The 14545-nt window shown below is 36.4% G+C and overlaps 1 protein-coding gene and 3 long non-coding RNA genes across 4 annotated transcripts; 2 read left to right on the top strand and 2 right to left on the bottom strand.

The window, feature by feature from the left end:
* The first annotated feature begins 210 nt into the window (after nt 1-210).
* Nucleotides 211-6429, top strand: LOC103515242 (alkaline ceramidase 3). Its single transcript, XM_008480171.3, has 8 exons — nt 211-505; nt 862-972; nt 1263-1368; nt 2480-2758; nt 3791-3895; nt 4104-4183; nt 4960-5119; nt 6369-6429. Exons 1-8 carry the CDS (start codon nt 403-405, stop codon nt 6427-6429), a joined length of 1005 nt encoding a protein of 334 aa, XP_008478393.1. The 5' UTR covers nt 211-402.
* Nucleotides 6430-7159: 730 nt separating this feature from the next.
* LOC113469936 lies at nt 7160-8480 on the bottom strand. The gene is made up of 2 exons (XR_003393197.1): nt 8071-8480; nt 7160-7296 (listed from the first exon to the last, which is right to left on the bottom strand). It is a non-coding gene; the product is annotated as an uncharacterized LOC113469936 (long non-coding RNA).
* A 956-nt stretch (nt 8481-9436) lies between these two features.
* LOC113469937 lies at nt 9437-9915 on the top strand. Its single transcript, XR_003393198.1, has 2 exons — nt 9437-9492; nt 9670-9915. It is a non-coding gene; the product is annotated as an uncharacterized LOC113469937 (long non-coding RNA).
* A 3100-nt stretch (nt 9916-13015) lies between these two features.
* On the bottom strand, nt 13016-13526 carry LOC113469934. The gene is made up of 2 exons (XR_003393195.1): nt 13400-13526; nt 13016-13058 (listed from the first exon to the last, which is right to left on the bottom strand). It is a non-coding gene; the product is annotated as an uncharacterized LOC113469934 (long non-coding RNA).
* Nucleotides 13527-14545: the final 1019 nt, after the last annotated feature.

The raw sequence follows: 14545 nt of genomic DNA, 5'->3' as shown, positions 1-14545 counted from the left end.
AAAAAAAAAAAATTGGCTGTGGCGCAGTGGGAATAAGGTGGAAAATCTTGAAAAAGTATACTGGGATTTTTGCAAAAATAGACTGGAAAACCAGGAAAAGTTAGGGAATTTTATTTTTCCATTTTGGTAGACACCCTGTGTATGGGGAAAAATTAAAGGGGGGAAAATAATAATAATATTTGTAAGTACCTACTCTATATTCTGGTTTATTTGTTACATATTTTCAAGGTAAACCAGGAAAAACTGATGTTTACTAAGTAAATATCCCATTCCATCTTGTTAATTAGTGCTATTCATTTATCTCAATACTTATTTGTTTGCCATTTCAGTGAACCATTCCTCTTTGTGTTTACTTATGCTGTGATAACAATGTCTCGTGCTCAACTGTAGAAGATCGGAAAAATGGCTCCTTTAGCGGATCAGGCAGGATATTGGGGAGAGCGGACATCGACTGTCGACTGGTGTGAGAAGAATTATGTGGAAAGTTACTATGTGGCAGAAATGTGTAAGTTCTTTACTTTCTTTATTGTCTAGGAAAGTAATTACTAATCAGATCTCTTCCAGTCCCCTAAACCAGTAGATATTATGCCCACTTCTGTGGCTGAGTGAGTGAGTGGTCAAGAGCACTGCCTCTCAACCTGGAGGTGCTGGGTTTGAATCCCTGCCAGGTTGCAAATTTTCTAACCAAACTTTTCTGTATTATGCCACTTTTTCCTTATACGAACTTCTCTGCTTGTGGAAAATAAAGTGCCCTTGTAAAATCATGCACTGTGTCAGGGAATCATATGGCACTTGACATGCACACCTGTGTTTTTTTTCTCATTTCATTATCTGAATCTAATGATTTATGCTATGTTTCAGGGAACACTGTCAGCAACCTGGTGATGATGCTACAAGCCCTGTATGGAATATATGATGTGTTTAGAAATGATTTCGAGAAGAAATTCATCATTGCGTACACATTTCTGTTTGGTAGGTTGAAATTCCCTACTAGATGTACTAATCTTGTGGTTCAGTAAACTGTAGATCCTTTCCAAATTCGCAAATCACGAACCACCCTGTATAGGTCGACCAGGTTTGGATAAGTCCTTCTATGGGGACAGACCGACAGACAGACAGACGACACCGAAGCGAATACAATAGTCCGTCCACTATACCTTTTATTATTAGTAATAATAAAGGAAGGACGGACTAAAAAGAAGAAGATTAGACACTATATGTAAGTGTTGCAAAACATAATGAACTCTATCTATATGTTACAGTGGTTGGCATGGGATCTTGGGCATTTCACATGACTCTCCTATATGAGATGCAACTGTTCGATGAACTGCCCATGGTGTGGGGCACCTGTTTCTCTCTGTACCTGTTGTAAGTATTTGTTTTCTCTCTGTATCTGGTGTAAGTAAATGTTTTCTCTCTGTAGGTACCTGTTGTAAGTATGTATATGTTTTCTCTGTAAGTGTATGTTTTCTCTCTGTACCTGTTGTAAGTATATGTTTTCTCTCTAAACCTGTTGTAAGTATATGTTTTCTCTCTGTACCTGTTGTAAGTATATGTTTTCTCTCTATACTTGTTGTAATTATATGTTTTCTCTCTGTACCTGTTGTAAGTATATGTTTTCTTTTTCCAACACAAAACTTTGTTTCTATGCAATGAAAAATTTTAAAGCTAAAGAAGAAGAATGCATAACTGTATTGAACCAGTGACTATAGCATATTGACTTGTCTGACTAGGGGACGTTAAAGAGAGAGTATACTATAAACAGGGAGGGAAATAGCTAATCCTAACCAGCCTAGCTAGCTGGCAGTTCCTCAAAGGGTTCTCTCTGCTTTTAAAGAATAAGCAGAAGTCCTCACGATGCAATGGTTCACCGCGGTTCAGGAAGAGCCTATTAAACATGGATCTAGGCAGAACCTTTTGTATTTTAACCCTTTCAGTCATCTGTCCCATATGTTGTTGGAGTTGTAGCGGCTTTAGCTTTCGCAGAATGGCGATAGCAGAATAAAGAAAAGATGTCTTTTTGTATCTGCTATACACCGGGGTGATGGTCTCTAGCTCTAGCCATGTTAATTTGGCTAACCCAAACTTAACAAACAACGACAACATAGTATCCAAATATTGGGACGCAAGGAGAAAAATGACATAATAGTCAATCTCAAGCATTAGAAAACAACAACAACAACAACAACAACAACAATTTATAATATTCTCAATTTATATTGAGGATAAAATTCCATACCTCGTAAGGATGATTTATGAAATAGATTTATTTCTCTCCTGTTTCACAGATGCGACATCAAATCACCCAAATCCCTCTCGAAGCCCGGTCTGCTGGTTAGGGTTAGCTGTTCTCCTCCCTGTTTATAGTCCCACAGCCAGACGCTAGTCTTCTCTCTGTTTAATGTCCCCTAGCCAGACCCATATAAGGGACGATGCTTTTTTCAATAAATAATATTTGTTTTTCTCTCCTGTTTCACAGATGCGACATCAAATCACCCAAATCCCTCTCCAAGCCCGGTCTTGTCGCTGGTCTCCTGTTGAGCATTTCCTTCACCCTGATCTATCTGTACAATCCTCTCCCCGTACTTCACAACACAGCCTTCGCCATCCTGGCCATATCATCCTACGTACTACAGATCTGTATGATACGACAAACCCGGTGTCGACTCTGCGCCACCCTGTACGCATTGTCGTTCGCGTGCTATCTGTTCGGATTCGCACTGTGGAATGTCGACAAGTTCTACTGTGATAACCTCACGTGAGTTGAGAATATTTTATCAATACGATCAAATCTTCACAGAAATATATATACAAGTTGGACAAAAATTAAGAATTAATAAAATAAATAAAGTTTGATCAAGGGTGGGTTTAATGCCTATGGCATTCTCTACCATATTATCAATATTATGGGGCTCTATTAAATTGTTACCATAATGGGACTTATTGTTCTCAGGTGATAGTCTAAAATTTATTTAGACTCTAAATAAAACACTACTTATACACCCATTTTCAGATACAACACTGGATCATTGATAGTAGGCAAGACATTGCCTACCTACTGTAAATACTGTGTTTAGAATTTATAGGTACTGCCTCTAATTTAACTATCTACTTATAAGGATAGTCTTACAAGGTATTATAGTGTCATGATCATTATGAAGTGATAAAATGATTTATAAAGACAGTAGGTATCTAATTATTTCATTGACTGAGATTTTGGATCCAGGATGTTCTTGGTCTTCCTCTTTTTCTTTTGCCGGCTATTTCACCTTGGAGTACTCGAGCAAGTGGTATCCAAGACTGGAATGTTTTTGTTATCTAGGCCATACTTACCTAGTATTAAACATTTTATCATCTACCTATTCATTGTTGTATTTTATACTGGTGCTTAAAACATTCTGCTTTTATAAGCTTTTGAACATTGTAGCTATTAGGGGTCCAAAGCCAGATCAGAGAGAAATGGCTGTAGGGGTCATTAAATAAGAAACTATTTCACCTTGGAGTACTCGAGCAAGTGGTATCCAAGACTGGAATGTTTTGGTTATCTAGGCCATTTTAGGCAATCCTTCAACCACAACAACTTTAAAAATTCTCATCCACCATTTCTATTTCCCCTCTATTCTTTGTTTTGTATTATTCTAAATTGTGCTTTGTTTTGCATATATATCTAGGCCATTTTAGGCAATCCTTCAACCACGACAACTTTAAAAATTCTCGTCCACCATTTCTATTTCCCCTCTATTCTTTGTTTGTTTGTATCTTTCTAAATTGTGCTTTGTTTTGCATATAGGTCTTTCAGAGAGTCCATACCAGGCTGGATATCTCCCACCACCCAGCTACATGCGTGGTGGCATTGTTTCGCAGGCCACGGTACCTACCTCAGTGTTCTTCTCACGTAAGTTTTGCCTCTGGGATAGGGATACCCACATTTGGTCACAATTTGTTTAGGGTCAGCCTATTTAGGTTGGAGGGTAGCGCGTCTGCCTTGTAAACGGTAGCTCGCGGGTTCGACTCTCGTCCGGGGAGGATTTTGACCAGATAAATAAGGGTCGTTTTCTTTGTTTGTTTGTATCTTTCTAAATTGTGCTTTGTTTTGCATATAGGTCTTTCAGAGAGTCCATACCAGGCTGGATATCTCCCACTACTCAGCTACATGCGTGGTGGCATTGTTTCGCAGGCCACGGTACCTACCTCAGTGTTCTTCTCACGTAAGTTTTGCCTCTTGGATAGGGATACCCACATTTGGTCACAATTTTTTTTTAGGGTCAGCCTATTTAGCTTGTTCTCGAAATGGCTGGCTTTCTCCTATCCTGATTTCCTTCTCTTCGTTTTAGGGACGATAAGACCTTAGCAGTTACAGTTCCCTCTATTGAACCTCTTAAAAAAGATTTTTTTTTTAAAAAAGGTCTCACCGTGGGCTAATTATTCCTTCTTTTTCGCCACAAAATTGCATATTTCAAGTAGGTATGTTGTTCCCGAGATTGTCCTTTTTCAGTACCGCAATCTTGGGATTGTCAGAATGTAAAATGTAAACGCAGTTTCTTTGTGTTATTATATCACAACTTTGGTGCCCACTGCAGCATTGTAGGATTTTTTCCAATATCTCAATAATCCTAACATCCAATGTTTACCTACCATTTATGCGCATTTATATGTCATAGCTACTCATTTTCCTCACGAGGCTGAGTGGGCCCCGTAACATCCAGTCACGGAATCAATCATTTGCATGATACAAATTTCTTGACCCCGCCGGGAATCGAACCCGGTTCTCCCGCGTGCAAGGCGAGCGCAGTGATCACTACGCCATGGGAGCTGACAATTGTCAGAATGGTTCGGGATTGGAATCTCTCAATCGGATAATCTAGGCCATTTTAGGCAATCCTTCAACCACGACAACTTTAAAAATTCTCGTCCACCATTTCTATTTCCCCTCTATTCTCCCCGTACTTCACAACACAGCCTTCGCCATCCTCGCCATATCATCCTACGTACTGCAGATCTGTATGATACGACAAACCCGGTGTCGGCTCTGCGCCACCCTGTACGCATTGTCGTTCGCGTGCTATCTATTCGGATTCGCACTGTGGAATGTCGACAAGTTCTACTGTGATAACCTCACGTGAGTTGAGAATATTTTATTTTATCAATAATGAGGGGCTCTATTAAATTGTTACCATAATGGGACTTTTTGTTCTCAGGTGATAGTCTAAATAAAACACTACTTATACACCCATTTTCAGATACAACACTGGATCACTTGATAGTCAAGACATTGCCTACCTACTGTAAACACTGTGTTTAGAATTTATAGGTACTGCCTCTAATTTAACTATCTACTTATGAGGATAGTCTTACAAGGTATTATAGTGTCATGATCATTATGAAGTGATAATGATTTATAAAGACAGTAGGTGTCTAATTATTTGAGTACTTACCTAGTATTAAACATTTTATCATCTACCTATTCATTGTTGTATTTTATACTGGTGCTTAAAACATTCTGCTTTTATAAGCTTGAACATTGTAGCTATTAGGGGTCCAAAGCCAGATCAGAGAGAAATGGCTGTAGGGGTCATTAAATAAGAAAAAATTTGGCCTGTGGCACACTTATTTCATGGTGCAAATAGAGGACTCAAGACCTTATCCTAGTTGGATGAAAAAAGATTGAAGAAGTTTTACGCTTTTATAAGCTTGAACATTGTAGCTATTAGGGGTCCAAAGCCAGATCAGAGAGAAATGGCTGTAGGGGTCATTAAATAAGAAAAAAATTTGGCCTGTGGCGCATTTTTTTTCATGGTGCAAATAGAGGACTCATGACCTTACCCTAGTCAGATGAAAAGAGATTGAAGAAGTTTTACAGGCCTGAAAACATTGCTTTAAAAAAAAAAAAAATGGCTGTGGTGCAGTGGGAATAGGGTGGAAAATCTTGAAAAAGTAGACTGGAAATTTTGCAAAAATAGACTGGAAAACTGGGAAAAGTCAGGGAATTTTATTTTTCCATTTTGGTAGACACACTGTGTATGGGGAAAAATTACAGGCCTGAAAATATTACTTTAAAAAAAAAAAAAAAACTGGCTGTGGCGCAGTGGGAATAGGGTGAAAAATCTTGAAAAAATAGACTGGAAAACCGGGAAAAGTTAGGGAATTTTATTTTTCTATTTTGGTAGACACCCTGTGTATGGGGAAAAATTAAGGGGGGGAAATAGTAATAATATTATTTGTAAGTACCTACTCTATAATCTGGTTTATTTGTTACATATTTTCAAGGTAAACCAGGAAAAACTGACGTTTACTAAGTAAATATCCCGTTCCAACTTGTTAATTAGTGTTATTCATTTATCTCAATACTTATTTGTTTGTCATTTCAGTGAACCATTCCTCTTTGTGTTCACTTATGCTGTGATAACAATGTCTTGTGCTCAACTGTAGAAGATCGGAAAAATGGCTCCTTTAGTGGATCAGGCAGGATATTGGGGAGAGCGGACATCAACTGTTGACTGGTGTGAGAAGAATTACGTGGAAAGTTACTATGTGGCAGAAATGTGTAAGTTCTTTACTTTCTTTATTGTCTAGGAAAGTAATCACTAATCAGATCTCTTCCAGTCCCCTAAACCAGTAAATATTATGCCGACTTCTGTGGCTGAGTGGTCAAGAGCACTGCCTCTAAACCTGGAGGTGCTGGGTTTGAATCCCTGTCAGCTTGGCAATTTTCTAACCAAACTTTTCTGTATTATGCCACTTTTTCCTTATACAAGTTTCACCTCTGTTACCCAGTTCTATAGTTTCACCTCTGTTACCCAGTTCTATAGTTTCACCTCTGTTACCCAGTTCTATAGTTTCAGCTCTGTTACCCAGTTCTATAGTTTCAGCTCTGTTGTGTTCTCTCGTTTACTTTCTCTTATGGAGCTTTAAATTCGCTTTTCTAAAGCCCTTGTACGTTTGAACTTTTGTACTCTTATTTACAAAGCCTTTACTTCTAATTTCTATTTTTAAAGCCCAGCCCTTATTTACAAACCTTCATCTTATCATTTCTAGGGCCCTTGTTTACTTACAAACTCTATATTATTGTCTCGTTTTTATTTAAACTCTGTATTTACAAATCTTTGTCTTAGCCTTCCTTAAGCCCTTGCTTGTACCTAACTGTTTTTCTTCCAATTCCTAAAGCCCTTATTTACAAACCTTCATCTTATCATTTCTAGGGCCCTTGTTTACAAACTCTATATTCTTGTCTCGTTTTTATTTAAACTCTATATTTACAAATCTTTGTCTGAGCCTTCCTTAAGCCCTTGCTTGTACCTAACTGTTAAAGCCCTTATTTACAAACCTTTTATTTTTTTATTTTTCTTTGGTTGATTTTGTCATTGTTTTATTGTTTAACACTATTTCTTCTCTTCTCTTTATTTAACTGTTCCTATACGCTTCTCTGAACTCCACTCTGTAGGTATATCTACCACTTTGTCTTTCTTATACCCGGAACCACAGTGTGAGTTTAAATAAGAAGAAGAAAAAAGATGAGTTTTTTACCGCCGTTTTTATTTCGTAGCTATGGAACAACTGCTACATTAGACGCACGTGGTCTGTGTCGTAACATGTCGTTTCAGTTCTAACCGAGTTCTGATTGGCTAAATTTGAATCCAAATTTTAAAATCAACCAACCAGATTGCTTTAATAAAAAATAAACCAATTCAACTGAAGTTCAAACAAAGACTGTGGTCCCGGGCGTTACTAATGCATGTCAATTACTTCATATCCGCTATGCACTGTGTCAATTGTAGGCCAGCCACTATCAGGTAGACCTGATCAGGTGTACCCGTCAGGTCTACCTGATAGTGTGTGAGCTCTTCAGGTCTACCTGATAGTGTGTGAGCTCGTCAGGTCTACCTGATAGTGTGTGAGCTCGTCAGGTCTACCTGATTGTGAGTGGCTGACCTTAGTAAACTATAGAAGGGATCTCGTTTCAGAGACCTATTTGTGCCTCTTGTCACTTACGCCACTGCTATTTACTTATGATATCATTTGTGCTATATGTACAAATCTTTGTCTTAGCCTTCCTTAAGCCCTTGCTTGTACCTAACTGTTTTTCTTCCAATTCCTAAAGCCCTTATTTACAAACCTTTTATTTTTTTTATTTTTCTTTGGTTGATTTTGTCATTGTTTTATTGTTTAACACTATTTCTTCTCTTCTCTTTATTTAACTGTTCCTATACTTTTCTCTGAACTCCACTCTGTAGGTATATCTACCACTTTGTCTTTCTTATACCCGGAACCACAGTGTGAGTTTAAAAAAGAAGAAGAAAAAAGATGAGTTTTTTACCGCCGTTTTTATTTCGTAGCTATGGAACAACTGCTACATTAGACGCATGTGGTCTGTGTCGTAACATGTCGTTTCAGTTCTAACCGAGTTCTGATCGGCTAAATTTGAATCCAAATTTTAAAATCAACCAACCAGATTGCTTTAATAAAAAATAAACCAATTTAACTCAAGTATCATTGTGGGAGGAAGCACTGTGCAATGTACCTTCCTCTTTTAAAGATATTCTACCGTTGAACCTTTGACACGTTTGGCAACGAAGCCTACTTTTTTGATGACTCCTTGCTGCCATATCCATCCGGATAGAGAACAAACAAAGACTGTGGTCCCGGGCGTTACTAATGCATGTCAATTACTTCATATCCGCTATGCACTGTGTCAATTGTAGGCCAGCCACTCACTATCAGGTAGACCTGATCAGGTGTACCCGTCAGGTCTACCTGATAGTGTGTGAGCTCGTCAGGTCTTCCTGATTGTGAATGGCTGACCTTAGTAAACTATAGAAGGGATCTCGTTTCAGAGACCTATTTGTGCCTCTTGTCATGTACGCCACTGCTATTTAGTTATGATATCATTTGTGCTATATTATTCAGTTATTTGAATGCTAATATTTTTATAATTATTAATTTATTTGAATGCTAATATTTTTATAATTATTCAATTGTTTGAATGCGCATTACTTGGATAGTTGAATATCTATTGTATGTTTTTTTAACATTTCATGCAAATGTATTTTTTTTTTTTATTTTTTTTATTTTTTTTTACTTTAATTTTTTAATTGTAAGTTGTGAACTCTCGATGCTTCGTAGGAAATGTTGGGTCCCTCGAATAACATTTGTCTATTGTTGAAACGAATAAAACCCGTTATACACGGTAATTTGGGTGGTAAATCGTGGAGGTAGAAATATTGGTGCGTACACACACCGTGATTCAAATTTCTTAATCCAAACTCTATGCTTGAAAGATTACCTGTTTTTTTTTGGCATGAAACCTTGTTGGGTTTTTTTCTGTGCTAAAAACAGTACAACTTGTATTTCGTAATTTCGTGCCATTACATATTAATTTTTACTTTCGATCACTAAAGTAGTTACAGTATTTCGTAATTTCGTGCCATTACATATTAATTTTTACTTTCGATCACTAAAGTAGTTACATACAAAGTATTGTTTCTATTACTTAAAGTATTGTTTCTGTTGATTCTCCACCCCTGGCCTTGCCAGTTGTTAGCTGATCTTCAAAAAATCGCTGTGCCATAATTATAACCTGTTACCTTTTTCCTTCATTATTTGCCTGAGTTTAGAGTCAATGGAGCATTTTTGCCAGTAGTTACATACAAAGTATTGTTTCTATTACTTAAGTAATTGGAAAGTATTGTTTCTGTTGATTCTCCACCCCTGGCCTTGCCAGTTTGTTAGCTGATCTTCAAAAAATCACTGTGCCATAATTATAACCTGTTATCTTTTTCCTTCATTATTTGCCTGAGTTTAGAATCAATGGAGCATTTTTGCTAATTCAAACAAATGTTATAATCTTATGGTAGAAGATCTTGTGTTTGTTTAGTTGACCGGAATTATAGTCGGCAATAAACTAAAGCGGTACGCAGCGAATATTGACTGATTCAGTCAAATCTCATTATTAATATTATTTAATTTACAGTATAATAATATTTATTTTACAGTAATATATTTTATATTTTACATAATATCTATTGAACTCTTTAATACACGTAAGGTAGTCAGGAGTTTTGACCTCCGATTTGGATTTTCCCCAACTTTTTACATAGGAATCGACCATTTATTTATAATTTTTACCCATTTGCAACTGCTCCATTGTCACTTTGTTTTAAGTTGATTTTTTTTACTAACACCTAAAATGACAAGAATGTAAAGAAAAGGCCTATATTCCCCTATTGAATTGTTATTGTAGAACTCCATTTTTATTCTTTATGTAGTACCTAATACCATTCATATTCAAATCGTTTTATTTTACATCCATTCATATTCAAATCATTTTATTTGAAATCCATTCATATTCAAATCGTTTAAATTTTATTTATTGTTTATATTATGTTGCATTTTAAATCTTCACTCAAAGACAAGATCGAAAAAATCTAAGCTCACAGCGCATCGTCCAATTTTACTTTCTTTGCCTGTAGGAAAGAAAGTATTTCTTTTGCATAGGGTTCCCTTTCCTACAGGAACATAATGTAATAGTTCTTTTTTAAATACACCTAAGGTAATGAAATGCTATTGTACCTTTCATTTATATTGCATCACTTTTCTTTGTTTATTATATCATTTGTTTTTGTCCAAATAATTTTCAACTTTGCACAATTTTTTATTTTATCCTCCTGTGATCCCCGGCCTCCATTTTTGTTTTCGTTCAAATTAGATTTGTTTTATTTTATACTATACCGGTAATTTAGAATATTTAAGCAATATATTTTAACTTGTTAACAGAACATAAAATACATTATTTTGTAAACTTTACAATATTTTCAAAAATTTTGTTTTGTCATTAAGTAATTTTTATATGTATTTCTTATCCCTTCTAGAATTAGTGCACACCAACACGTACAACGTTGCGTAAGGCCCGCCGAAGCATAGACTCGCGACTTTTAGTAGCGCGTAGTGACTGATTGAATGCACAAACAATGTGTTAAGTGTCTATTGTGAAATGTAAAATTTTCTGGTAGGTGGGCCAGCATTTCGAGTATTTTCGCAAAAACAAGTGAGATCTTGGTAATATCAAAATCATGTCTAATATGAATATTTCTTTATTTAGGAAATAATAAAATAAAGGGAAAATTAAATATACATACGTAGTGACTGATTGAATGCACAAACAATGTGTTATGTGTCTATTGTGAAATGTAAAATTTTCTGGTACGTGGGCCAGCATTTCGAGTGTTTTCGCAAAAACAAGTCAGATCTTGGTAATATCAAAATCATGTCTAATATGAATATTTCTTTATTTAGGAAATAATAAAATAAAGGGAAAATGAAATATACATATATGTAAAACTAAACACTAATGAAATCATGAGATACAATATGGATACAACAAATTCATTCGGTATATAATTTTCTAAAGGATGGCTCAATAAGAGAGATACTTTTGCAAGTAATATAGCTACCCTAGAGTATGTTCCACCCGTCAGCAAGGAAAATATTCCGTAATTACAAGACACACAGTATACCATTGTATTAGGAAAATATCTCTAGCCTTTTAGCCAGCCTAAAAGGTAGCGGTCTGCCTTATAAGTGCCAGGTCGCGGGTTCGATTCCCGCCCGGGGCCGATTTTATCCTGAACCCATCAATGGCTCAATAAGAGAGATACTTTTGCAAGTAATATAGCTACCCTAGAGTATGTTCCACCCGTCAGCAAGGAAAATATTCCGTAATTACCAGACACACAGTATACTAGGAAATTATCTCTAGCCTTCTAGCCAGCCTAAAAGGTAGCGGTCTGCCTTGTAAGTGCCAGGTCGCGGGTTCGATTCTCGCCCGGGGCCGATTTTATCCTAACGCATCAGATTGTTCTCGGCAAGGCTGGCTTTTTCCTATGCTGTCTTCCTTCTCTCTTCGCTTTAAAATAGTATAAAAAATCACGATAATAAATAATAATAAACTAATAACGTTACCTTTTAGTTGGTACAAAAAATAATAAAATTATAATGATTGAAAAAAAAAAATAATAATAATAACTTTTCAAACTAATCACAATTTTGATTTCCCCAATAGGGATATTGAACTGCCGATGCCGGTTTCTTTCACTTCAAGTATACATACATTTCTATTACATCTTCTCCTTCCTATCCTTTTCACATTTAAATAAAATTAAAAAAAAAAGGTCGGCGTAAAAATATTACATATAACATAGATAGAGAATATTGCTGAAAAGTGAGAATACCCCAATTCGCACAGGTCGACCGTCCCCTCTATTGACTATTAATGAATTTATTTAATTTTGACATCCTTTGTAAATACTATACTACTTAGGTGCAAATTAATGTTTAATGATGTTCCAGTAAGAGTTTTAGATTGTTTGGAAGTTTGGCTGTGTCAACTGTCACTATCAGCAACAACAACACCTACACTCAGTTTCCCTTGAAAATGTCTATGAAATAGACAAACTCCGAGTCGGGATGAATAACCAACTCGTAAGTATCCATTTTCATAAATAACCTAAGTAAAATAGTACCTACACTCAGTTTCCCTTGAAAATGTCTATGAAATAGACGAAACTCCGAGTCGGGATGAATAACCAACTCGTAAGTATCCATTTTCATAAATAACCTAAACCTAAGTAAAATAGTATTTAAATGTCAAGACAATCACCTGCTATTTGGCTGATTAATTCCATTAAGGGCATCACATGTACAAACAAGGTAATTAATATTCAGTGTGTTCTCATGTTAATTTCTATGTGCACCCATTTTTTGCTATCAATTTTAACCAGAAATACGACGTCTTTGCTGGGATATCAACCAATTAACCAACTTCTCTCCTAAAGGGTCTTCCCAGGTGAGAAAATCTCTTTTTCGTGGTCCCCTACAATATGAGAATAAGTAAACAATAATCTCTTTCATTATTTTGTAAACTTTACAATATTTTCAAAAATTTTGTTTTGTCATTAAGTAATTTTTATATGTATTTCTTATCCCTTCTAGAATTCGTTCACACCAACACGTACAACGTTGCTCCGGTATCTGTAGAGCGCCCAGGATTACAAGCCCGAAGAAACCTGATGAAGAAATATTTTAGGATTTTATTTAATAAAATGACATAATACCTATTCAATTCCTTTGCATTAGTAAACAACAACATATTTAATAAATTCAAGTTAGCTTGGATGGCAGCTTGGTTCGATTCCCACCCGGGACGAAATACATCCTCAAGAGGTCGTTCTTGGAACGGCTGGCTTTCTCCTATCCTGTCCTCCTTTCCTCTTCGATTTCGGGACAATAAGACTTCAGTAGTGTAGTTATAGTTAATAAAGGATAATTTGACTCACAAGCCAACCTTTTTCGTTTGGAAACTTATAAATATTTCGTAAATGAGTAGACTCGAACCCACGACTCTTACCTTCCCAGCCCACGGCTTGTAGCGCCGGTATATCCAGTTTGGTCACATATTTCTCCTCGTATATCATTTGTACAGCTGTGATGATCTGGGCCATTACTATCAACATGTCCCCTGGAAATCATAAGATAAGTCAACAAAGTCAGTAATTTGTTTGAGAGTAAATTTATTTTTTTTAGAGGTTTGATAGACGGAACTGTAACGGTCAAGGCCTTATCGTCCCGAAAACGAAGAGAGAAGGAAGACAGGATAGGAGAAAGCCAGCCGTTCCGAGAACGAACATTATCCGTTCAGGATAAAATCCACCTAGGGCGGGAATCGAACCCGCGGCCTAGCAATAACAAGGCAGACGCTCTATGAACCAAGCTAACTAGGCTTCTTCTTCTTAGGGTGCCGTTGATCCGTTCCGGATGTTGGCGATCATCATTGCAATTTTCACTTTGTTAGTAGCGATGCGAAATAGTTCAGCTGATGATTTGTCGTACCACTGCCTTAGGTTCGCCAGCCATGATGTTCTTCTTCTTCCTGGACCTCTCTTACTGTTGATTTTGCCCTGTAGTATTTGCTGGAGCAGTATGTACCTGTTTTTGTTACGCATTATATGTCCCAGATATTGTAGTTTGCGCGTTTTCAGCGTGCTGACTATTTCTGTTTGTTTATTCATCCGCCGTAGGACTTCAATGTTTGTAATCTTCTCTTTCCATGAGATCCTTAGCATCCTTCTATACAGCCACATTTCAAAGGCCTCAAGTTTCTTTGTAATTTCTTGTGTGACTGTCCATGTTTCGACCCCATACAGCAACACGGAGAACACATAGCATCTCAAAAAGCGCAATTTGGTATTCAAAGTTAAATTATGATTTTTGAATACTGCACTCATCTTATTGAATATTGATCTTGCTTTTTCTATCCGGCATCTTATTTCTTGCAAGTTATCCCAATTTTCATTAATTATTGTTCCAAGGTACGTATAATGTTTAACTCTTTCTATTGGAACGTTGTTGATTACAATTCTTTAACTCATCAAATATACGAGACCTTGTTTAGACTGCTGGGGTAAAGGGACTTTTCAGTCCTATTCGGGCAGGATAAACAAGGTATATTCTATTCTATTCTATTCTATTCTATTCTATTCTATTCTATTCTATT

Source organism: Diaphorina citri, unplaced genomic scaffold (genome assembly GCF_000475195.1).
Source record: "Diaphorina citri unplaced genomic scaffold, Diaci psyllid genome assembly version 1.1 scaffold1301, whole genome shotgun sequence".
NCBI classification, from domain to species: domain Eukaryota; kingdom Metazoa; phylum Arthropoda; class Insecta; order Hemiptera; family Psyllidae; genus Diaphorina; species Diaphorina citri.
The sequence above is the reverse complement of the archived record's forward strand: the minus strand, read 5'-3'. Positions and strand labels throughout refer to the sequence as shown.